Source organism: Poecilia latipinna, unplaced genomic scaffold, assembly GCF_001443285.1.
Source record: "Poecilia latipinna isolate Pla-1442-1.1 unplaced genomic scaffold, P_latipinna-1.0 Scaffold1869, whole genome shotgun sequence".
In the NCBI taxonomy this organism is placed as follows: domain Eukaryota; kingdom Metazoa; phylum Chordata; class Actinopteri; order Cyprinodontiformes; family Poeciliidae; genus Poecilia; species Poecilia latipinna.
Window position 1 is genome coordinate 22,003 of NW_015114485.1, and position 27,058 is coordinate 49,060.

A 27,058-nucleotide genomic window follows, 5' to 3' on the forward strand; every position below is an offset into this window, starting at 1 on the left:
CATTGCAAAAGCACAAAATCTTATTCCTTCACTACAAAAAAAATAAAATAATTGAAAGTATTTAATTTCCCTTTGGGATCAAAAACACAAAAATCTTACCGAGTATTCTTTACCTATTTTTAGTGTAAATATCTTAATACACTTGAATTAAGACAAAACTAACTTACAAGGAACTTTTCAGCAAAACATAGTAGCTTGTTTTAATTCAGTAGTTCCTTAATATTAATTTTAATGGGATTTTCAGACATTATTGCCATGTTAAAAGTGAAAAGTCTTTTGAACTAATACTTTTTCAACAACATTAAGGAATTATTGACTAAAAACAACTAAAAACTTACTGAAAGCTTCTTTGTATGTTAGTTTAATTTTAAATGGAAGTGTGCTAAAATATTTACACTAAAAACTAGACAAAAATTTCTAAGATTTTGTGTTCAGTTCAATTCAAAAATACTTTATTGACCCCAAAGGGAAATGAAATACTTTCAATTACTTTTTTGCAGTGAAGGAATTATTTTCTCTAAACAATTTTGCTGAAAAGTTACTTGTAAGTTAGTTGTGTTTTATTTCAACTGTAATAAGACATTTGCAGTAGAAACTACACAAAAATACTTGGTACGTTTTGTGTTTTTGCAGTGTGGAGGTCCCTCCCTTGCTCTTGTCTGTCTGAAAGAGAGATGAGAAAACATCTTAGTTTGATAAACTACAGATCCGTCTGGTATTTACATTTTCCGACAGCAACACAAAAGCAGAGCCGATGCTTTAATTCAGGCTGAACTGCCTCCAGATATTGGTGGTTTGTGTCCCTGAATGGAGGAAATCTGCAGCTTTGCCATGTGTTTCTTCATGTCAGACATGTGTGTCTCATTAATCCTGCAGGCTGGTTTCTGTTTGAACTCTGACCTCTGCAACTGAAGGAGGAGCTTTTTCTCAACCTGAAACAAAAAAAAGTGGTTCATATTTTTTAGAAATATGCCCAATTCTTTCATATTTTCTGATTTTCTACAATTTTCTGTAACTTTTGTTACAAAAGTGTTATTTAGCACAATCTAAACTGTAGTTTCTGAAGTTTCTGTGTTATGCAGGTTGGTTTAAAAACATACAGGTAAGTAACTTACTTTCTAAAATGCTTTTGTAACACTGTGAAACTTATAACTGTTCCTGGAAAGTAACTGAGGTTATTGGTCATAACATCAATATTTACATTTGATATTGACATCTGTCCAAATGTTTGCCTTGGTGCAGCCCTAGTTTCTTTTGTTGGTTGTAGGTGTTTGCTTATGTTTAATGTAATTGCAGGATTTCTCGTTTCCAGCATTTTTTTTTTGTTTGTTTTGTTTTTTGCTTTTTGTTTGTGTGTTTTGGAGTTTACATGATTCATGTCCTTATAGCATATTTTTGTCATTTCTTATAGATTTAAAGTTTATAACACAGCCAATTAAATTAACACTTTATAATTTATTTGGAAAAGTTAATTTAGAGGAAGCTAATGTTTTTCAGAAGAACAAAAGAGCTGAAGAGCTAAGTGAAAAATTAGTTCCTCTTTTAGCGGGTTAGTGGAAGTTCTTCCAGTTCTTTTTAAAGTCTGTTTGGCTGTGAACACAACAGTTTGACCTCAGTCACATGAAATAAGTCTACATTTTGCTATCATTTTTTTCCCCTTAGGAAAACACTGATTTAAACTTTAGTTTTTCTGAAACTTAAAAGTCACTTTCTGGAATTTATCAGTTTCTTCTCTTGGACCTTACAGATAAAGCTGTTAACTGGTTTAGGTCAAAGCTTAATCGTGGCCCATTATTTTAAATGTTACTGTCTAAGAAAATAAATGTTACTTTCTGAATTTTCCAGCATTTTCCTTCTGGAGCTTACAGGTTAGTAGGTTCTGGTCTCCTGGAGTTCAAATAGTACTTCCTTTACTTGCAGTGTTGTTTCGCAACCCTTCCCTGAATTTCATTAACTCCCTTGAACCACACGGTGAAGAAAAAACTAAAATGTTGCAAGCAGAATAAGCTACTCATCCACTGTTGGAAAGGTGTAATAGCTGGCTTCTGGGCTTCTCAAGAGACGCGGTATCAAGCTATAAAATTTGAATGTGTCTAGACGGGGACAGAGTCTGACCTTGTGCTCTAATGACTTGTTCTTTCTAATGAGAGGAGCTTGCTTTGCTCGGTTGAATCCCGGCCAACTCGGAGCACAGAATGAACCTTATCACCTCAGGTGGAGACACACAGAGCCGTTCAGAGGCCAGAAGCTAAATATGCTCTTTATTACCAGATTCTCAGGGGCAGTGAAACGTTTTTGTTTTTGCACATCATAAATTCTGTCTACTTTATCTCACTTTGCAATTTTCACTTAATGATCTCGTATTTTATGTTCATGTTCAGGTGTTAAAATTACTTTTGTCTTGCCAGTGCACAGAGTTATTTTATGAGGATATTCAAGATGTTTTGGGGTAATTATGTGGCAGGATTTTGTTTCATTTTGTTTCTTACTGTGGAATCATAAACACTGTCTTTAACTGGGGATTGGTTTGTAGTGCTTTAAATGCATTTCAAATCAGTTAAAACTATAATGTTCAGTTAGGGTTGGACTGAAAAATGTATCACAATACAATCAGTTCATGTCAGTTGATATTCATAATTCTCAATCTTGATAATTACTGATTAGCTTTTTGTTGTAAATATAAATAACTGGTGGCACGACCTTTCCTGTTTTATTAACAGTTTTCACTCCTTGTCATTGTTTTTTTTTTTTTAAGTAGGTATTGAGGAATTGTGGCAAAACCTAAAACTGCTGCTGCACCAGTTACTCAACAGGTCGTTGCTAAGCAACCAAAAAGAGTGAGAGAGTTGCTAAGTAACCAAAGAGTGAGAGAGTCAGTTGATTCCACCAACTGTGCTCAACTTTAATCAGAGTATAATTATTAGCAACACAATTTTCTTAAAATGTAAAATGCAGCACAAAGTATTTGTCTTTTTATAACCAAGCTTTTATGGTAAGTAGAGTTTATTCAGAAACTTTTACTGAAAAGCCAACTGCGCTGCATACAAATCACAGAAAGCATTTTTAAAGAATGCGACCCAAATCCTGTTCCTGTACCGATATTAAATTTGTGAACCCAAGAAAAGTGAAAACCAGATGCTTTTCTTTTAATACAGCAAAAATGAAAAATACTTTTGATGTTTTGGATGTGGACTTGGGACAACGATTTTGTCCCACGTGACAAAATGCTTGGACACCCCTGAATTAAATGATTTCTTGCTTCTGCAGGTCTGGTATTAATCAGGTCTGTGTTGAACCTGAACATAGCTGCCAAAACATTTAACATTTACAGTTTAAGAACATTATATTTATTTACTGCATGACCACCATGTTGAAGACTTTTTATTTGTAATCAGGGTAAAATTATTACAGATATATTGTTCTTACAATGGAACATTTTAAATACCAGGCTAAATGTGTCATTTTATAATTAAGCTGTCATAATAAGTAGAACCACGTCTATCCAGAGACTATTATATTTATTTACTGCAGGTTATTTATTAGCTTATAGTGCAGTGAAAAAGTTTTTATCACCCAGATTTTCACTTTTTATTTTGCTTCTGAGGATTTAGACATTCTTGTAATGTTTTAAAGTGATCTTAAATAATAATAAAAAAACAAGTCCTCCAGACTTTCAGAAGATATTTTAAATTTTCTTTGGACTGTTTTTAAAAAACATTTTTTGTCTGATTCTTGTACCTCACAATGACAGTATAATCCTCCAAACGTGTGAGGAACAATGGGAGAAAAGCAGAATTGTCAGGATCAAGATAGACTGAATCTGAAAAACTGTATTTTATTATTTTTATTGTTGCAGAAACTTCCAAACTATTTTTGTCTGGTTGTTTTTTTGTAGTGAGAAAGGAAGTCTGATATTACGTGCGTACTATTCATGACGAGATGCCTTATCTCAGATTTCTATATCTGGTATTTAGTCCTCCTGACACGCTTTTCCTTTTGGCAGCCGAGTATAAACAGGGAGTCCTCCTTCTCCGTGAAGTGCTTACTTTCCCTCTGGAAAACCCAGTGGACTTCCTTTTGTTTTTGGAGGCCAAAAACACCTCAAGATCTCTGAGCTGAGCTAAGCATGAACTAGAAAACCTTTCCTGGGAGAGCTAACCCCTCCAGCTGTTAGGGCAGGGTCGGGGAATGGTCACCAGATGAGCCGTAGCCGGCTTCCTGTGCAGCCGTCTTTCATTCCTACGCGCTGACTTGACAGGGATGGAGCCGCGTTTACAAACTGTTTGTGTTGGTCATGAAGGAGCTCCAGGTGGGTGGAGTTTGTTGCAGGTCATGTTGACTTACTTGTCACCTCTCTGACTTCCAGACATTTCCTGCAATTGTCCAAAATTCTCTATAGTCCTTAATGCTGATTCCCAGAAGTGTGACATCTTAGGAGGTTAAACCAAGTCTTTGAACTCATAGGGTTCATTCACACCTTACCTGGTTAGTCCACTTTAATCAAACTAGTTTGTTTGTCTATAAAGCCTTGTACGTTTGAGGAGCTTTGAATGTGCAATCAAACTCTGTGGACCAAAAACAACTAAACTCTGGTTTGCCTACAAACCTTGGTCTCAGTTTGGTTGAAATGAATTCTGGTGCAGTTCGGAGGCATATGTGAACGTAAAGCAGACCATAAGCAGGAAGTGGACGATGGCACAGGGCTTTCTGGGTAAATACAGGCAAAACAAACGTGTGCAAATGGGAGAAATGGCTTGTGGTCTTTTACCAAAGAGAAAAGAAAAATCCTACAACCGCAGAAATCTGGCGCTACTCCATTTTTGTTTACATTTTGTGAAGAAAGAAGTTTGGTTCAGTGTCTTCTTCAGAGGCTTTTGTGTAATTTCCTTCAGTGGTTCTTGGTGCAGCGCCCCCACAGGCGAGGAGGGGAATAGGTTTTTCAATTAGTTTGGCTCTGTGGCTCGTTTTCACAGTGCAGTGTAAAAGCGAACCACAGCAGCTGAAAATGGTGTTGTCTCATTTGATAGGTAGATTTGGTTTGATTGGGAACCAAAATAGCAACATTTCACATTTTGGTAAGGACAAGTCATTTCTTCCGCTAGCACTAGATTCATGCTTGTTTTGGTTGCATTTACCCAGAATGCACTGTGCTGTAGTCCACTTCCTGCTTTTGGAATGGTCTCCAGTCCACTTGGTGTTCTCATATGCATTTGAACCGCACCAGAGTTCACTTCAACGGACCGAGACCAATGTTTTTTGGGCAAACCACAGTTCACTTTTGTGGTTCATACGTCCCCAAACGAACCAGACTTTCTAGACAAATGGACTGGATTTCAAATAAAGAGTTCTAAACAGGGCTGGTGTGAATGAACCTTAAACTAATGCCTGCTCACATGTTGATGCTTTAGTTTTACAGTGTGTGAAAAAGAGTAACTGGCATTTGGCCTACAGAGATATAAGAGTGCAGGAAACTGCTGCATGGAGGTTTACAGCCCGGGCAGCACAAAGGGAGTTTTATGATGCTGACATAAAGTCTGGAGAACAGGTATTTTCGGTACCCAGCTGAGGTGAAACGCTGGCCCCAGCTTGACAGACTGAAAGTCTCAAACTTTCTTCCAGAAGTGCCTGTGCTGAGCTCTGTTTGTTTTACACAATATTCTCCAGTCATGCTAAGGATCAGACTCTACCTCATTTTACCTCTGGCATTCCTCAAGCATGAAGTCACGCTCAGGATGGGGGGTTTCCTCCCACACCTGAAGGTTTAGTGTTGTCAGGGAGAAATTACGTGTTGCAGATGTTTGGATCTGGGACTCATTCAAACAGGCTCGGTTTTGCTTGCCTTCTCTGGATTTTATTTGAACTTTTGAATGGCATACTGTGACCTTACCTTCATAAGTCTTTAAGACAACATAAAGAGACCTTATTTTCATCTGGATGATCTGGCTTTTAATTACATTTAATCGTCCTACTAATTCTCTTTAAAGCATACAAGTTCAAGTGTTTCTAACTTACTCTGAAAAGATATGAGATCATTTTTATGGATCCTAGAGATTACTTTCAACTAGACCTAAACAATAAATCAATAATATAGATTACGATATACAGCTGATCAATATGTTTGATAGATTATTCAATATGTAGAATTTTCACTCAACACTGATTCAGAACCGCAGTGCATTCTGGGGAATGTAGGCAGAGGAAAGACGGCTTAGCAAGGCTGGTGGAATCAACTCACTCACTCTTTGGTTACCTAGCAACTCACTCATTCTTTGGTTACCTAGCAACGACTCTTTGAATAACTGGCACAGCAGCAGTTTAAAATTCCACAATAACGGCTTAAAAGTAAAAATTGACTATTGAGAGAAAGCTGCAGATAAAACAGGAATAGTCATACCAACGATTTGGCAGTATTTCACATATTCTGAACAAACAAAAAAACTAATCAATAATTATTGACATTGACTGAAATGAAGCGCTTATATTTAAGTTTTTCAGCCATATCGTCCAGCCCTACTTTTCTGCAATACTTTAGTTTATCTACACTAAACGTAGATTACACTGTCTGTGGGTTTCTATTTTTTTGTTCAACCTTCTGCTGTAAATGACTCATCCTGTGAAACGTGAAAACAATCAACCACAGACTGAAATATATTGAAAACTAAGTTTTGAACCTGTTCTTTTTTTCTAAATTCTAATCCAGAGAGATTGTATCATATTTCTCCCACATAGATTGTAAAAAAGAAAAAAGCTGGGCAGTAATTTGACTCCTTGCTCCTTTCTTCCCTTCTGAAATTATGCTGATGTCTCCATATTGTCTCTAGACTCCATGATGTTAATCTTAGTTTTGTAGAAGGTACCAGAGGAAAAATGGCTGTTCTGTTTTATTTTTCGGTGCTGGTTATCGCTGATAAGTCCGTCTGTCCTCCTTCAGAGAGGTTTTACCATTGGGAGGATCAGTGTGGAGCTGGACCGATAAGTTTTAACAGCTCAGTATGACTCGGGGTGAAGTGTTCCATGTCAGGGATTAGTCATTTGGCCGCCTCCCGTTGCAGATGTTTCTTGCCCTTTTAAATTTCACAACAAGACATTTAGCGGCCTCCCACTGAAATGTCTTCTCTTGTTTATCAACCATAGTTCCTGGTTGAAAAAAAGTCAGACTCGGAGCTTCCAGCTTTGGCAAAAATAGAAGGAGTTTTGAAACTATTTGAAATTGAGACATTTTTGTTAAAGCTGATTCTTTAAAATGATTTCACTTTCAAATGAACTATGAGTCAAATGAACCAATCGTTTTGAGAAACCTGTTCACCTCCCTGCCTGCAAAACTCACTCTGCCTTTTGTGAAATCCGTAATACTTGTTGTTGTTTTTAACAGATAATGAAAACTCATACTTCTTTGGTTATATATATATGAGTTTTTGTGGTACACTTGTGCTTGTCAGAGAGTTATTACTAACTTTCTATTTCCAAGCAGCTGAGGAGGGGAGCTAAGGGAGTTCGATTGGGGACCAAAGTTGCAACAGTTGTTACATATTCAGCTGGTGTAGTTTGCTTTACACTGCAGTGTGTCAAATTAATCAAACCCTTAGAAAAACCTGTTCCGCTTCTCACCTGTGGTGGCGCTGCACCAAGAACCATTGAAAGAAATTACAGGAAAACCTCTGAAGAAGACATGACACGTCTTCACAAAATGTAAACAAAGTGATTTTAGTGGTTGTAGGACTTCTTTTTTGTCTATGGAGCCATTTCTCCTGCTAATGCTAGACTCTCTGATTGTATTTACCCAGAATGCCCTGCACTGTTGTCCACTTCCTGTTTTTGAAGTGGTCTCCAGTCCACTTGGTGTTCACATATGCATTCGAACCGTACCAAAGTTCACTTCAACTGAACTGAGAATAAGGCTTTCAGACGGATCAGAGTTTTGCTTTTTTGGGCAGCATTCACACCTCCTGAAATGAACCGGACTTTCCAGGCAAACGTACTAGAATTTTATTCACCTTGTGTATGTTTGATACTAAACTGCCAGTCTGGTGGTTTTCTATGGTTTGCCATGCATGCTGTCGCATAACTCAACATGCTTGAAGGCTCCTTCAGTGAAATTTATATTGGTGCAACTAATTACCACCCGACTAAGAAACATGGTATGATATTATAATGAATTTCTGACAGTTTTCCGGGACATTACATTTCTGGCAGTACGGTTCATAAACAACGCTAGATTTCTTCTGATATAGTGTCCATATCAGGCACTACATCAATAATAATGTCTTTTTATTGTCTTCACTACAATAAGAAGACATTACAGTGTGTTTTTCAAAGAGGAAAAGTGCATGTCTCTTTAGTTTAAATCATTATTTTGTCCTGCTGCTCTGTGTATTTATCATCAGGCTGCAAGCTAAGCTTTTATCTTTATAGTTTCAATTCTTTGGAGATATCGAACCATCCAAGTGACCTTCTGTCTGCGTCCTCTGAAAGCAAAGACTTCTTTCACAGTTGTTAACTTAACAATCCCCTCCTTAAAAATGTAGCTGTGGCTTCCACTCATGTGAAACAGAAGATAAACTCAGTGAGATGAAGTGCTTTGTCTGCGATCTCAGTTAAAGCATATTTAACATCAGCAATGCCCTCCCTGCACATTGTAAAGCTGAAACCTGAGTTTACTAAAGTTTAGTACCTCATTATTGGGCCATTGAACCAACAAAGCATTCAGGTACGTCAGTGCAAGTCAGACTGAAATTATGTTTCCTATGCATTTAAACATGGAGCCAAAAAAACTAAACCTTTGGAGAAATGTAAGGATTCAGTTCAAATTCAAAAACTAAACTAAATTAAGTTTATGCTGCATTAATGGCACTTTTTTTTTTAAGTACATCTTGTTAGTATCAAGAAAGGTCTGAAACGATTAATCGGATTAGTCGAGATTAATCAAAAATAACCATCAACTAACATAGCAATCAATTAATCGTTAACTGGGATAACGGATACAAAAAAAGACAATTTGGTGAAAATAAAACATAGGAGGTTTTATATAGGGCTAAAACAATTATTCATGATTAATCGATTATTGAAATAATTGTCAATTAATTTAGAAATCGATTAATAATTAATAAGACTCAAAAAAGCCCATTTGCTGAAAAAACAACAGTCAGTGCAGTATTTAAGCCAAAGCTGTACAATATATGAAGACATTTTGCATTTAAGATGAACACTTTTGTCTGTAAATATGTTTTAACCAAACCTTCTGAAGTCTCACTTAGTTTTAGCTTCACCAGGTTCAAATTTACTAAACAAAAGCATGTTGTTGCATTTTAGTATGTTGTTGCATTTTATTTTGAAAATGAGTTTAATGATTTATTTATTTGATTTTATTGTATATCAAATATTGTATTAAATATGCTTAAGTGGTTAAGTGAAAAATTTGTAGATGTGCCAATTTTTTCCTCAGACTACTCGATTAATCTTTAGAATAATTGATAAATTAATTGATTACTACAGTAATTGGTTATTGGACGCATTTTCAACTGCTTTAATTCTTTGCAGCCTGGAAACAACAAGCTGTCTAAAACATTTCTCAGACAGTTTTTGACTATATATTCTTGCAACACAGCTTCTGCAGATTTGTTTGCTGTACATGTGTGATGCATTGCTCATACTGGAAGGTTAGATATCAAAAACATTAAAGCTCTCTTGAGGCTCCTGATTTATTTTATTATTTCAAATAATAAACTGTCACTTTTGTCTGTGTAAAAAAAAATCATAAAACTGTTACTACAGTTGCTTTTTGAAGAGTAAAATGTCTGAATATTAAATGTTTTTGTATTATTTGTTCTAGGTTCGTCATGGGAGAGCTCCATACGACAGATTGGCTTTGAGAGGTAAGAAAGTAATTATTTGATCTTAAAGAAAAGAATCATAAAGGATTTTAGAAAAAAGTCACAGCTGAGACTCTGTGGATATTTTTGTACAATATTTTAGAGCATTTGGGTGTTTTGGACATGAATGTTTATTATATTTTGCATTATTGGCTGACGTGCTATTGTGGATTTGCAAACAGTTGTAAATTGATAGTTTGCAAATAAATCTTTTTAAATTTATAAGAGCTGGTTGTCATGGGGTGTGGTTGGTGGTGGTGAGGATGAACGCTGAGACCCAGACGATGATGATGAAGATGATTATTTAATAAGGAGAAGCTCAAAACAGTCCAATGCAGGCGGCACAGCAGAGAGAATAGCACACAGCTAATTACTGGTAGCAACTAATAGAGGACTGAAAAACGAGAGCTGACGCCAACACAGGACTTAACCAGTTCTACTGAGACGACTGACAGACTGACGCTGACAAAGACGAGGAACCGACAAGAGACGGAGACAACAGGTGAGACTAAATACACAGAGAGGGTAATGAAGGAATGAGACACACCTGGGAAGCAATCAACGGGAAGACGCAGGAACCGAGACTCAGGACAGAAACTGAACACAGAAAAATCTTAAAATAAATACACAGAAACACGGATCATGACACTGCTTATAAATGGAGTCTGTTGGGTAGAGGGATACTGTTAAATGGAAACACTTGTTGATTTTCACATGAGTTTGGTATAAGTAGACTTAGGTTACATCTATAATAAAATGCAATAATGTTTTATCCTGACATAAATCAATTGTGAATGGTCAGTAATGTTTAGGGACGTCTCTGTGCATCGGTTTGGCTGGCTGAATATTTTTCCTGGATCTCATTGATCTGATTTCAGAGGTGAAAGTAAAAACTTTGGGAGCTTCTCTGCAGATTAGAATGATTTTATTTGGAATTAGGGCTGCAAACTAACAATTATTTTGGTAATCCATTATTCTATTGATTATTCTAACGATTAATTGATTAATCAGATTAAAAAGACCGGAACATTCTATAGATTTTTTTATTTAAACACTTAAGACTTTTTTAAAAAATATTAAAAATAGATAAATATGTATTATTTACTTACATATAAATATGTAAGTAAATAATTCAGATCCATTTTTAAATAAAAATGAATATTTTGTCGCCTGAAATGTATTAGCTTAGCTTTCCTCTAGTGAATTTGAACCTAAAACCACTGGAGGAGTTTTAGTTCGATCATGTTTATAGATTAAGGTCTTTTTATTTGAAATGCAAATTGTATACATATTTTGTACAGTTTTAACTTAATTAATGCTCTGAATATGTTGCTCTTTCAGCAAAGGGCCTTTTTTTTTGAGTCTGAATAATCCAGTTAACGATTAATCGTTTTCTAAATTAGTTGACGATTATTTCAATCATCGATTAATCACGATTAATCTGATTAATAGTTTCAGCCTTATTCAAATGGAACAAAAGAAAAACCTGTAACACATAAAACTCATGCACTTCCCATGTTTTCACTCTATTCCTAAGTAAAATGCTACACAAAGTATCCTATAGCAGCCTCTCAGCAACATTTACCCTCGCTTTTTGCATTTAGCCACACTGGCTAATCTTCTCTCTACCTCCTAACCTGTCCCTTTGTGGATTCTTAATGAAGGCCAAACCCAGTTACTCCTCACACTGGGCTGAAGGGTCTATTTTTCAAGGCTTTTGTTTTCCTCTGCCTGAGCACATCCCCTTGATCTTATTAAATGCGGTCTGTAAGTACGGGAATGTCCGAAACACAGCCACGTCCTATTTTCCAGCACTCATCAGCCCTGGGTGGATTGTGTACTCTACAGTTAAGTGGCGGAAATAGACCCATAAACATTTTCTTCTGCCTGCATTTACCTGTTTGTGCTGAGGATCATATGTAGTGCATATACAATATTTACAGCTGTAATGGCTGCATTTCAACAGCCTGGCCAGAGGAAAATGTTGCTCAAGTCGCATGTAAAGGAGCCTGAAGAAGATGGACAACTTCTGTTCTTTACTTTTGTCTTGGTTGTCCAAAATGTCCTACTGCTATATTTTTAAATACATCGATGTCTGTTGATGTTTGAGTCAATGAGAGCCGCTAACTAAAAGAGGCGTTCTGTCAGAGCAAAAACAATAAAGTCGGGAGTTACAGTGTTGTTTTTTCAAATACAACTGGTAAACTTCAGCGCAGTGATGAACTGGTGGTAAGTCGCCATCTTTGTTGTGGTGTGTAGCGTGGATTCGATCTAACCAACCAACAGACAGCAGTTAAAACCTTAAGATGCTCATTTACATGATGAGGAAACGATAAAGTAAAAAGAAGAGACAGAAAAATGTAAAATACACATAAAAATAAAAAACAAGACAAAATATTTATATAAAAAAATTAAGAAAAATAAATACACCAATGAGTAACTAATTTAGAAACTGATTAACTGTTAACATGAGTATACAGAACCAAAAAAGGGCCATTTGATAAAGGTTTTTCTTTTGTTTATTCTAAATAAGACTCAAATGATTAATCGGATTAATCGTGACTAATCGATTATTGATATAATCGTCAACTAATTTAGAAATCGATTATTCTTCAGACTCAAAAAAAGGCCATTTACTGAAAAACCTCCAACATATTCAGAGCAGTAATTAAGCTAAAGCTGTAAAAATATATGTACATTTTGCATTTAAGATGATGACACCTTTATCTGTGAAAACTCCTCAAGTAGCAAAGTTTTAACTCCACCTGGTTCAAATTCGTGAGGTGAATGCTATGCTATTGCATTTTAGGGAATAAAATTTTTATTTTTTATCTAAAAAAGGAACTGAATTATTCTGTTAATATATTTCTAATATTGTATAAAAATGCTTAAATAGTTAAATGAATAATCTGCAGAATATGCCATTTTTTTTTTATCTGGGAAATCGATTGTCAGAATAATCAGTCACTAAAATAATTGTTAGTTGCAACTCGAGTTGCAACACATTTTGAACTTTCCACACTAGTAGTTTTTCCCTGAATCTGTCTGTAGCGCTGCTGATGTTTTTCTAATTCCCACACATAATACGTGAGGGAAAGTGGGAGTCATTAAATTTGCCGCCTCAGCGTAGCGTGGCTCTGATGGTTTCCATCTCTTTCATCCTTGTGAGGATGCACAAAGCTTCTCAACAATAAAGGGCATGGAAACAGACGTCCTCGATTAGATTAAACTCTCCAGCAGCAGCCAAACGCCCAAACTGTTTTCTATTCTGACTGTGGATTTTCCATCATGACAATCAACACTTTGTTTTCAACTTTTACTTGCTTTATTTCCACTCAACACCAAGCGTGAGATTGGTTCTGTTTGAAATGACCAGTTGCTTTACAACGGCAGCCAAATCCTCTGCGCTGTTCCGGAGTTACCAGTACGTTTTATTGGGAACTGTTTAATTACACTTGGAGCTCAGCATGAAATGCAAAGAAAAACACTTTGGTGGCCAAACACAGGATGCAACCTGATTGCAGTAAAACTGAAATAGAAATTAGTTTGGATGATTAAAAAGTGAGCGTTTTAGAGGTTTGGAAACCTGTTAGCCTTTTCAAGGACAGTTTTTATTTGCTGTAATTGCACATGCAATCATGACACCTTGTAAAACGTGTCCTTTGGCAGCATAAACACATCAAAGTGGATTATATGGAGCTTGCCATTATGGTAGCTGTCATAGCAACATTCTGCAGATTGTGTTTGGGCTCTTGTCAGAACAAACCTTTTCATGTTTGGTCAGACAGGAGAAGATGAAGTCAACACAATATTCAAAAAAATCTAAGAAATCTTTTGGTTTGTTTCAGCTGCTGCTAATGCAGATTGTTCCACCAAACATGATATGTTTTTAAATAAATAAGCATGTTTTATCCCCTCAGCTGAGTTGGGAAAAAAAAAAAAAAAAAAAAACTTTCTCATGGGTTTTTTTGTTGTTTTTGATGTAAATTGCATTTGGTTTAAAGGCAGCGAGCTCTGTTTTACTACACAGGGTGGTACTCCACATAAAATCTAATGCATTCAGCACAACACATATTAAAAGAACAATTACGTAGCGGAAAACCCGACATTTCCCGCGTATTTCGGGTAAACAGGTGGTGTTTTCTGAGAGATATAATTGCTGCACTTATATTTGTTCCCATGAGAGATCTGGCATTCTGCGTAAGCCAACATTGAGCAGAAATGTTAAGGAAGTCCATTAAATGTCACACCCATTTCCAGATTTGTTCTATGTTAAGATAGGGCTGGGTAATAAACCAATGGCATTATACATGTGACACCTGATCAATAATATGTCTGATAAAATATTCAATAAAGAGTATTTTCACTGAACTCCGAGCCAGAATCACATGGCATTCTGGGAGATGTAGGCAGAAAAAAGGTTTAGCTGCTCAACTTCTAATGGCAAAGTTGATGGGATCAATCAACTCACTCTCTCTTTGGTTACCTAGCACCTCACTCCCTCTTTGGTTGCCTAGCAACAACTTGTTGAGTAACTTACGCTGCAGGTTTCGCCGCCGTGCCTTATAACTACTTAAAAACAAACAGTGTACTGGTATGAAAACTGTGGATAAAAGAGGAAAGGTCATGCCACCAGTTTAGCAGCATTTCAGATATATAAAGCAAGAAACTAATCAATAATTATTGATATTGACAAAATGAAATGCTTATATGTCATGATATGTTTTGCAAAAGTATTCTCTACTCTTAATGTTTTATATATTTTCATTGGACTTGATGAAATAGAAAGCATAATTTTTGAAGTGGAAGAAAAACAAGAGACAATTTTCAAGATTTTACTTCACAAACAACTGGGTGCATTTGTTTTAGGCATCCTGAGAAGTTTGTAGAACCGCCTTTTGCTAAACTTACAGCTGAAAGTCTGCTGAGGCAGGCCTTTTTTGTCAGCCAATTTCTGGCTTACATGGTTATCTAGAGTAAGACGTTAATGAGCTCGCTGAGAAGATGAACTTATGTGATTTTCCAGCTTTTGTCCTGCAATACAATTCTTCTGGAATTGGAGTCATGGGAAGTGGGCTTCTGCTTTTCTCACAGTGTTTCCTCCATTTCCTGTTTGTCCCACAGTGTTATTGGCGCAGACGCGGGAAACGGTATCCGCGTGTTCATCCCTGACATCGGCATGTTCTTGGTCGGACTCGCCATCTGGCTGCTGTGTCGCACTCTGGTCCAGAAAAGGCCGCCTGAGGAAATGGGCCAGTACAACGAAGACTTCGACGCAGAGGAACAAGTAGGTTTCAACTGTCCGGGACCTGCACTGTCTCTCCTGAAGTTACTTAAAGGAGGAGACATAATGTTGTTTTTATGATTCAATAACAGCTGACTAAAGCACCGCTGAAATGTATACTTGGGTTCATGTAGCGCTTGATGGATTCTTTTAATTGTCTTAGCATCTTGCATTTTGTATACATACAAGCTAGAGGCTGAAGCTAACAACTAGTGAGAGTGAGGCCAAGAAGAAATATTACTTCCATTATTATAAAACAATGAAACATAGGTTCTGAAATCCATTACCTAATGGATTTCAGAACCTATGTTTCATTGATTTTGGGCCAAAATGGTTAATCGGATTCATTGGATTAATCGTGATTAACCAATTATTGAAGTAAGTGTCAACTATTTTAGTAATCAAATATAACCTTAGTAGAATATAAAGACTCTAAAACATGCCATTTACTGAAAGAATAACTCCTTCAGAGCAGTGAACTGTACAACAAAATATATTTTTCTAAATATTCAACCATTATGACAGGTCTATGGGAGAAACAAAACATGTCCGTCGTATTTTTTATTTTATTTTATGTTTTTTTTACGTAAAATTATTCTTGGCTAATTACATTTTAGTCTGGTCAGTTCTACCTATTTGGAGCTGTTTTAGGGGCTCTGTCACTTTAAATCAAATTAAGCTGCTCCTGGCCACGCCCCCCAACTGACCAAATGTCCTGGAACTCTGCTTGGGTTGCTAGGTAACGGGCTGGGCATGGCTGGGGTTGCTAGGTAACGGGCTGGGCATGGCTTCTTTTTTTTTAAAGGCTGTTTTTAGAAGCAGTTCAGACTTAAAATGGAAGCATAAAAACATCCAAAAAAATTTATTTTGCCTAATAGTTCCCTTTTAAACAGAAGAAACCTTTAAATGTTCAAGATGTCTTTAAGCTGTCAGTGATGTTTGAAATGACAAAGCCTTGCAGAAGTATTTTTACAAACTGCAGATACTGATAAAAATATCCTGGAAGCAGGAGATAAATATTTTAGGAGAAACAGGACCTTGTGGTCAGTTTGCTTTTGGCTTCTGTCTTCAATGAAAGAAAACTGAAGCTTGTAAAGATGTTGGCTTAGACTGAAACCATCTGGGAATCTGTGTATAAATGTAGACATTTATTTCTACAAAACCTCGTTGAAGACTAAGCAATTAAAATCGTGTTCCTGTAAACATGGAGAGATTTGAGGTAGCGCTCTCCAAACAAAACTGTTGGTCATAAAACTGAGATGTAAACATCTTAACACAAATAGGTTCTAGATTTCATGACTATAATACTGTTAAAAAAAAAAAAAAAACGATGGTGGGAGTCAGACGTTTACACACAGTTAGACCCTTTTTTTTTCCAGGTTGATTTACGATTAATCGATTAATCGTCAGAATAATTGGCTGCTAAAATAATTGTTAGTTTCAGCTCTAATGAAGACGAGTCTTGCGTTCCTTCCTCGGAAGCTTTGTGATCGTTTGCTGAATGGAAATTAAAATCCATTTGGTAAGAGAACACCGTGAATGTCGGGAAGAATGGTGTCCAGTTTCCTCTTGGACCTGCTCCTATTTTGACTCAGTCGCACATTATCTGAAGGCAATGTAGTTTTTCCTTCCAACTAGCTTTATAATTATTAAGTTGACCTTTCTTTGTTAAACTTCTTGTTGAAGGTATCGGTTACAGTTTGCTGAACATCTGTCAAGTCATCTGATCTTCCCACGATCATTTGGTCAGGGGTGCCGAACTCATTTTCATCTTGGGCCTATCAAATATGCTCTTAAAGGGCCGGTTGTGCCAGAATGTATTAATAAAACCAATTAAACTGTTAAAATATTAATAAATAGCTGTTCCTCTGGGATTTTGTGATTGTTTAGTGTTTCTTTTTTTAGCTATCAAAATTGCAGATTTTGTGGTGCCCATTAAAAAATGTTTGTAATTAATTTTACAATATTTGCGCTGATGTATGATGTTAAATGTGACTTTATTACAAGTCAGGCTGAGGCAGCAGTCACTTAAACTCACGTTGACCAATTTAGAGAAATCATGCAGTGAAATCAGAAAAAAATATGGAGATTTGTTTATTTTGTGTGAATTTTGTAGATTTGTGAAAAACTGGAAGGATTTATTGAGTAATTTGGAGTCTAGAGGGCCACATAAAAACTTACAGTGGGCCAGATGTGGCCCCCGGGCCTTGAGTTTGACACATGATGTAGGTCGTAACATAAAATTTATTGATATTAAATCATTTTTATTGATCCTGTTTTCTGAAACACTAAATTTATGGTTTTTCTTTGCCATAATCACCAACATTACACAGAGATGAGGGCTTTTTAATCGATTTCTCTAGAGTCCAAATGATATTTGAGATTAGCTTCTTTAATTACATTAGTAAATTAACTTTTCTATGATTTTATAATTTATTGAGATCCATCTGTGTAATGGTATTAATATCTTCAGCAGGGAACGTAATGCTTTCCATTTTGCAGCTGCAGATTAGTACATCGATGAGTTTCACGCTTTGTATTCTTCTGCTTACTGCCTGCAGGAAACGAGGTTATGCCCTCATGTTTTCCACTTTAGCTCCTCTGGTCTCTTAACAATAGATGCCCCATTTGAGGCTTCATCCACATCAACATAAACTTTCTGACTGATGGAGTTTAATCATTACTTTGATCCATCCGTAAAGCTGTCCCTTTCTCCCACTCCGGCCTCGCCGAGCTTCGCGGGAGTTTGAGCATAAACTTTCGTGTGAGAGTTGATGACTTGGAAAACGGCCTCCCATCATCGCCTGGCAAGTCTCTACCACCGCTCTTTATGACTCAGGCTTAATTAAGTCCACATTTCCCCGATCCGATGTTCTCCGACTGGCACAGATGGCATCGCTCCATCTCTCTGTCTTTATCGCTGGGAAAAGCACCAGGGAGGTTTATCTTTACTGGCTTTTGTGGTTCATGTTTTGACTAAATCTGAATTTTTACCACCTGTTTCTTGTGTCTGTCTGCTGCTTTATGTATTGAATTCAACAGCTGAGTTATTATGTTTGTCTTTTACCAAGACTGTGGGCGACTGGGGGCACATTTGCTCACAGCCAAGGAAGAACGAAGTGGGCCAACATCTGGTTTCAGAGGAAAACATCCTCCAAAGGCCGCTTGCTATGTAGGCTAAAATGATTATATTAGTCCTTGATTAATCTGTCAATTGTTCTGATAATTAATCGGATTAAAAATCTGACTGAAACACTGAGGTCCTTTAAATCAAGACTAAAAACCCACCAGCTCAGAGCTGCTGTTGAGCCATAAATATTGGAACATTGATCAGCATTTACGATGTTTACTTATTATTTTAACGATGGCACTTGACATCTTGACGGTTTTATCTTTTCATGAAGTTGAGCGCTTTGTCTTGTTGCTGAAATATGTGATACAAATAAACTTGATTGATTGAAATTTTAACACAGCATACCTTTACTGTACATTTGATTATTTCTAGCAAAAGATGGATCTGCAGTTAAAAATAAATGCAATCTATGGACTATTAACTGATAGATAAAAATAATAATTTTCTTTTTTTTTTCTTTTTTTTACAGAATTTGCGCTCAATCAAATAAAAACTGGCACTTAAGTGGTTTTAGGTAGAACGTATTTACAGATAAAGCATTTTTCTTTCAAAAATAAAAATGATATATATATATATATATATATATATATATATATATCATTTTTATTATATAAAAATTTAAAATATAAAACATTTTTGGCTTAATTACTGCTCTGAGTGTGTTGTTCTTTCAGCAAATGGCCTTTTTTGGACTCCATTTAATGATTAATCGCTAATCGATTATTTACGTCATCGATTAATCACGATAAATCCGATTAATCGCTTAATTTCTCGTCTCGTGTGACAGATTTATGCTCAGAAATAACCTGAGATGACAGGATATGCTAACACACCTGCAGGTAAACGGTTTTCAGCACCTTGGAGAGCTCTGATTTCTGTCGTCTTCCACCTGTAAGGAGGACGAGGAGAAACCGAGCCTGGACGACGACGACGACGTCCTGCTGGAGGATGACCTGGAGGCCGGGTACGAGGCCGAGGAGGACGAGGAGAACGAGGAGCTCTACGACGAAGATGAGGACGATGAAGAGGAGGAGGAAGAGGAAGAGGAGGCCAAAGAGAGCATTAAGATGAAGATCCTGAGGATGGTGACGGAGGTTGCTTCCAAAGTGAAGGAGATCATCGGGAACCTGATCACCACAGCAGGGAAAGTGGTGGTCACCATCCTGCTGGGCATGACAGGTGAAACTCTTTCTGGTGCTTTCCAGTTTAGGACTGCAGCCAGCAATCACTTTAGTAATCCATTATTCTATCAATTATTCTGACGATTAGTCAATTAATTGCTGAAGAAAAATTGGCACATTCTGCAGATTTTTCATTTAACCACTTAAGCCTTTTTTATACAACATCAGAAATTCCTTTTTTAAATAAGAAAACAAACATTTCATTGCCTAAAATGTCCCAACGAAGCTTCCCTTCAGTGAATTTGAAGCAGGTGAAGCTAAAACTGTCGAGGAGTTTTGAATAAAACACTTTTACAGAAAAAGGTATTTTTGTCTTAAATGCAAATTTTACATACATTTTGTAAGTTTCAGCTAAATTACACCCTTTTTTGAGTTGACGATTATTTCAACAATCTGATTAATCTGATTAATCCGATTAATCGTCTCAGCCCTATTCCAGTTTATGGTGGAAAATAATTGGAAATATCAAGCTTTTCATTAGATGGTGGTTTTATAACAGAAATGTTATAAAGCAAAGCGTCTGTTCATCTGCTTAATAATAACACTAAAAGCACTTTAATTTCACTTACAGTCTAAATATTGATTGAATATGGTAAATATGATTAATATATAAATTGTTTGTATGTGTTTTCAGTCAAACATCCCTGTTTTATAGGAAAAAGAAAAAATCAATTCTAAGAGTGAACACATTAATTATGGCTGAGATTGAAATACATGATTAAATATATTTTTAAATAAAAGTTTTCTTTAAAAGGAAATTTCATTATTTAAAAATCTTCCTTTTAAACCATTTAAACGGTAGATTTAATTATTTCATGTGACATTTAATTACTTAATTGCATATATTATAATAACATTATAATTATTTTTTGTATTTGCGTATTTGTTGGTGTTTTAATAATTTAATGATGCATTAAATTAATTAAATTACACAAATATATTATATGGCATATGTATTTATATATATATTTGTCACCCATAGCCCTCCTTAATTAATGAGCTGATCTAAATGTAAATCCAATAAGAAGTGTATAAAACAATGCAACAATATTACACAGTAATATAGAGAAAATGGAAAAGTTAGTTCTAACATGACCATATGAATGTTTGACTCACTCACACCAAAGTTTATGAATAAATGCTTTAAAATAAGAGAGATCTCTTGTGACACTTATACATTTTGGGGAAAATGTTGCATAAAAAGACTGTCGCTGATGCTGAAAGGATTAAGAATTAAATTTATTCATGCACAGCACATCTCTGTGCTATAAAACAAGCCCCATAAGCGTCTAACAGGCCAGAACATGTAAGATGGCCGTCAGAGAGGCGTTAATTTGAGGCATGAGTGGAGAACCGAGTCAATGTTCTGTTGAGGAACTGAGTTAGCATCCAACACTGAGATTGCTATCACAGCTCTTTTTATCTTTAGGTGCATTTCACAAACATTAATACTTCTTAGAACTACAAACATCTGTGCATTTTATTGGTATTTTATGTGACTGATCAACACAGAAGGAAAGAAAATGGAAACTGTTCCAAGGTTTTCTAAATTTTAATAAGAATTTGGAAAGTGTGGCTTGCATTTTTAATCTGTCCCATTCACTCTCACACTTTAAATACAGTACGGTAAAAAATATCTGTCTTCAGACGTCACCTAATTCATAAACTAAGTCCTTCACTGTGTATTTTAATAGTAAAAAATTGCTATTAAATAGCAATTATCCATGCTATTTAAGAGTTAGATAATTGCTCTTAATTACTCTTTCTAAGCTCTTACTCTTCTTAAGAGTAAGAGCTTCTTAAAGAGATAGAAGCCAATTTAAAGTCTTTAAAATTGCATGGTCAAATGTCTTTTATGTCATTTTTTAAAGGGGACGTATCATGCAAATTCACATTTTGCACACTTTGGTAGTTTTGATTTGGTCTCTACTGCTTCTAAAAACAGCCCAACTGCTTAAAAAAAACAACAACCAGCCGCTGTTTGGAATTAGATTCATGTTTTTGTGGTGTTTGGAAAAATGAGTTGTTTCAAAAAACTCTGGAATGTAACGTAACAAATCAGACTGTTACCTAGCAACCTCAGAAGTCCTGCCCGTTTCCTAGCAACCCAAGCAGAGCTCCAGCACATTTGCTCCAGCGCTGTATGTGCTGTACAATGGCTGCTGGAAATGACAATTGTTTTGTTGTTGACCTATCATTCAGAAACCACTTGCTGTGTTCTTGCTTGTTGTGCATGATGCTCCACTTCTGCTTTTCAAAGATGTACAGTTGTATAATTGTGCATCCGTTTGCAGCTATTTTCCTGTGCGGGTGTGAACGTTGGGTTTGGGGCGTGGCCAGGAGCATCTTATTTAGATATGGAGTGTCAGGAGGTTCTAAAACGGCTGAAAGGAGTGCAAAATAGGCAGAATGAGCAAACTAAAATCTCAATAGCTAACAATGATTTTGTGCAAAAAATGTAGAACGTAATTTTATCCTAACCTGCTCAAAGAGGAATAAGTCACATTTAAGAAATAAGTTCCATAAATGTGAACTATTATGAACTTTGCTGATTCAAAAAGGTGTTTTTTCTTGAACTAAGCTGCTGCTTCTTTTTGTTTTTCTGTGTTTACAGGGATCATGCTGCCTTCGCTGACTTCTTTTGTTTACTTCTCCATCTTCCTGTTCCTGTGCACCTGGTGGTCTCTCTGCCGGACCTTCAACACCCTCATCTTCAGCTGCATGTGCGTCCTGATGGCCATCTTCAGCGCCGGACACCTCTTGGTGCTCTACCTCTACCAGTTCCAGTTTTTCCAGGAGTCCATCTTCCCAGAAGACAACTACATCAGGTCAGAAGCCAATCAGTAGTTCTATTTGAAGATGATGCTTTTTCCTGGCATAAAAAGTGGAGAATGGAGACACAGCGACATTTATTTCACCAGGTTTGTTTAAGTGTCAATAAATATTTGCTCTTGCTGTAAACAGGAAGGTAAGAAGAACTGGTAAATAGTGAAATGTATACCCAATAAAATGTCTTCTGTTAGTGAGTTCAGATTCAGTTTCTTGGCTAAGATGGTGTTAACAAAACAAGGATGTTGACTTTGGTCTGCAAGCGCTCACAGAAATACCTGTAACTAAATATCACCTGTAATTTGGAAAAATGTCTTGAAATAATAATGTACCAGTGAAACTAGTTCTTTTTCACCAATATTAAGAAACTATTTATTTTAAAAAAGCTCATATTTCTTGCTGAAAAGTTACTTGTAAGTTAGTTTTATCTTATTTTTACTGTTCTGAGATATTTGCACCTGAATTAAGACCAAAAATCCTTGGTGAGATTTTGTGCTTTTGCAGTCATGTTTTATTTTGAAAAGGAAAAGACGACACATTTGATTCAGAGATGTTGGAGAACAAATACAAGTTTAGAGGTTCATCAGGAAGGGATTTATGATCCCATTAATTACTAATTTAAACCTTCCTATAACTTATGATCAGATAAAAAAAATAACATATCATTTTTAAATAACTCTTTAATGCCGTTTTCCACAATATTTCTGTTTTTAAACCAAAGAAATTTCTGCTGAAACTTGGACCAAAATTTGTGAACACATTTCCCTTTATGGCAGTGTGATGCTCATTTAACTCAGTGGGGTAAATGTTATTTGTTAAAAAAAAAAAAGTAAAATATTATAGGTTAAAAAATTGAATTCTGTGAAAATAGTAAACTGTATACCAAGTTGTGATGTTTAATACATGTTTACTTACTATAGATGCAGCATAAATTTCAAGGCTCAGCTTTATTGATCAGTTGAATGAGTTTTTATTGATTACAAGCACATAAAAGCAAAGCATTGTTAGCAGTCTGCTGTTCATTTATGATTAATTCATTCCGATTGATTAAAATGACAAATATCTTTGGGAATGAAGGATTTAACACTCGGCAGTCTCTAACTGAAAATGCCGAACTGTGTTTGTTGCTTCAATAGAATCCTAAAATTATAAATTAGTTCAAAAAGTGAAGAAATCTCAATATGTGTGCAACCCTTCGATGCTCGTCTGAGGTTCAGTAGGTTCACGACAGACACACTCAGGTATTTATTTTAACAAAAGAGGAAATCAAGTTGGCAGCTTTTGCCCCTATACATTAAATAAAATACAATAAATAACCCTAAACAAACTACAAAGCAATAACACTCAATTAGCAGTTAGTAGCTGTTAGCATTTGTAAGATTAAACATAGCTAAAATGGACAACATTTAACAGTTAAAAACATATTCAAAACATAGCACAATTATTAACAAAACACTGCATATTAAATTTGTCTAAAATATGTGTCAAAACATAATATTTGTAAAGAAAACAGAGCTGATCCTAATACTTACCACAGTTACCGGCGGCAACAGAAAAAAAGGGGGCGGAGCTGCCAGTTACCGGTTGCTATGGTAACCACCAACTGCCAAAAGCAGTAGCAGAACTGAACACACCAATAAATGTCCGGATAAACAAGTTCTGGACAAAAGAAAGCAAACTCAAAGAAAGAATAAACAAATTTTGACAAACTTCACATCGATATGTTACAGTAAAGCCCTGTTACATGTTCTTCATAAGAAAAAAAGTCAATAAATGTTTCAGCAAACTGTAAATACAGATAAAAAATATAAACAAGCAACAAAAAAATAGTGATTGAAATAAAAGTTATTGTTTTTTTATGTGTTCTTTAAATTGTTTAGAGCTCCAATCAGTTTATTTGTGATGATCTCCAGCATCACTGTTGCTGTTTTGGTGTCTGTGGCTTTCCAAGGTTTATTGATCCGATTCGTTCCCATATGAGAGCTGCTGCTGTGTGAGAGGATCAAAGCTATTTACAGCAATGTTTAGCTAAAAACCGCCCCGAGCAAACACAGATTCCTCCTAAATCCCCCTGTTGATGGCAGATAAGCTGTTTGTTTTTGCTTTGAATGAACAACATCCTCATTTGCTGAAGGAGAAACTCCTCATCTTATCAGTGTTGACATTTAACAGTGAGAAATGTCTAAACTCATAGAAAACTGATGGGATTGTTGTTGTTTTGTAATATTTCAAGATTATTTCAACCAGAACAATTTGCGAACTGAGGCTGCAACTGACGATTATTTTAATAATTGATTATTCTGGTGATAAATCGGATTTTAAAAAAATTGCGATATTCCTCCGATTTTTCATTTGACCACTTAAACCTTTTTACACTTTATTAGGAATACATAAAAAAATGCAAAGTAATAATTCCAGCCTTTTTAAAATAAAAAATTAAACATATTATTGCCTAAAATGCAAAAACATAGAATATCTTCCTTTAATGAGCAATTGATTAATTACAGTAAAGGATAAATTTGCCGCTAAAAAATATTTCTAACGTTGACGTGTGAACACTTTCCAGCCCTTTCTGCTTGACGTAACATTAAAAAACAGCATCGTGCTGATCTACTGATTATTAGGATTAAACTATTAATTATTGGATTGCAAAAGGAGATTTACTAACATAAGTTAAATTTAAATGAATTTGTTTTTATCTTCAATGCAAAATGTATATATTTTTGTACAGTTTTGCTTAATTAGGTGTTTTGTTCTTCCTGCAAATTGCCTTTTTTGGAATCTGAATACTCCAGCTAACAATTAATCTATTACTAAATTAGTTGTCACTAATGCTAATAATCAGTTAATCATGATTAACCGTTTCAGTCCTAAAACATTTATACATTCCAGTTGTTTTAACTGCAGATTCATCCTTTGCTAGAAATGATCAAGCATTCACTAAAGGAATGCTACATTATTGCATTTTAGGAAATAAAATGTTTATTTTTGTTTTCAAAAATGAATTGAGCCATTTACTTGTTTGCATTTTTTATATATTTCTAATGTTGCCTAAAAAAGGTTTAAGTGATTGAATGAAAAATCTCAGAATATTATTTTTTTTTATTTTATTAATCAACTAATTTTCAGAATAATCAATAGAATAATCAATTACTAAACTAATCATAAGTTGCAGCTTAGACCAAACAGGAAATGTAGAGCTTGTGGAAAGATCTGCGGAAAGAAACTAATCATATTCATGGATCCAGTTCAGCTTAGCAGGATGATCGAACCCATCAGAAACTACGCCATGGCGTCATTTACGGCAACACAAAGCATATGATCTCTGCAGTTTAACCAAATATTATATTAATGATTGAAGCCTGGACATAATATGCAGACAATGAGAATATTAAGCCTGTCATGATAAAAAGGTTTCCTAGGCGATGAATTGTCCCAGAAGTTATCGCAATAATCGATAATGTTGTTGTTTTAATATCAGTTTTATGGTAATTGCATAATAATACAAGAACACATTCACAAAGATTGAAATGAACATTTCAGAATTTAAATACATTTTAAATATCCAAATAAATAAACAAAACAACAAATAAATTGCGTTATAAAGTCTCTGTAAATAAAATTGTCATTAAAAACAGAATTGGGGGTGCTGTGGTGGCGCAGGGTCGAGGCACGACCCAATTATTGAGGCTTTGGTCCTCATGCCGGTGGTCGCAGGTTTGATTCCCAGCCTGCCGACATTTCTCCCCTCTCATTACCCTGTTTCCTGTCATACTACTTTCAAATAAAGTCCACTAAAGCCAACAAAAACCTTTAAAAAATAAAAACAGAATCGGTTGAGACCAAAACACCAGACTGGAGACTTTTATCATCCAGGTTTTTGGTAGAAAGAGAACAGAAAAACAATAAATCATGCCAATGTAAATGATTGAGTTTGATGTAATTTATGATGTGACTAACTGATTTAGTGGTTATTGTGACGGGCCTAGAGGTTATTTAAACTCTAACCCAGAACTGTAGCTTGTTCCGATGTGTTGACTTTCCACCAAGCTGAGGTATTTCTGGCTTCTGCTGTGCTGGAAGTAACACCTTCCCCTCGGCCATGTTTCTTCCCTGCTCGCCTCCTGGCCGTCAGAGCGAAACGCTCAGGCTGTAAAAACCCGCAGCCCCTCCTCGGACAATGGGCCGCGGCAGCGCCTGGCCTAATTGTGCTTGTTGACAGCGACTCGGCCTTGCTGTGGCTCTGGCGTTGAGTGAGACTGATGAGAGGCCCAGCTTCCTGCCTCCCCGCCTTACAATGGAAGTCCCCAGTCACATGACTTTCCCGAGCTGAAAGGAGAAACCGTCCAGGAAGCGAGCCGGGGTCGGGACGAGCGGGGCGGCCCGCCTCTCCAGATGGCATGAAGAGTCTCAGGGGAGATGCTGAGGTTGGGGAGTTGGTGTGTGGCGTCCGTCAGTGCAGTTCCTGAGTGGACGTTCAGTCAGTCAGGAAAGGAGCGATACAGACGAATAAACACATTCTTGCCCTCGCTGCATTGTTCGGATTCCAAACTTCAAAGCTTTACGTCTCAGGAATGTCTCCTCTGATGAAGTGATCAAATAAAAATAGCGTTCAGCTCAAACTGTTCTCCTTATAAAGCATGAATAGGAATAACAAGCTTTGTTTTTCATTTTGATTACTAATCAGAGGAGAATGGAGAACACAACAAGTTTACCGGACGATGAATTGACTGAAGTTATTGCGATAAATGATATTGTTTTG

At 36.0% G+C, this 27,058-nt stretch overlaps 1 protein-coding gene across 7 annotated transcripts in view; it reads left to right on the plus strand.

The window, feature by feature from the left end:
• Positions 1-27,058, plus strand: part of piezo2b (piezo-type mechanosensitive ion channel component 2b) — a 102,556-nt gene that overhangs the window by 4,285 nt on the left and 71,213 nt on the right. For all 7 annotated transcript variants that reach the window (XM_015014970.1, XM_015014972.1, XM_015014976.1 and 4 more), the window contains exons 2-5: positions 9,830-9,872; positions 14,994-15,156; positions 19,183-19,465; positions 22,082-22,295. In XM_015014970.1, coding sequence (XP_014870456.1) covers positions 9,830-9,872; positions 14,994-15,156; positions 19,183-19,465; positions 22,082-22,295 — 703 coding nt within the window. The remainder of the gene's footprint in view (positions 1-9,829; positions 9,873-14,993; positions 15,157-19,182; positions 19,466-22,081; positions 22,296-27,058) is intronic.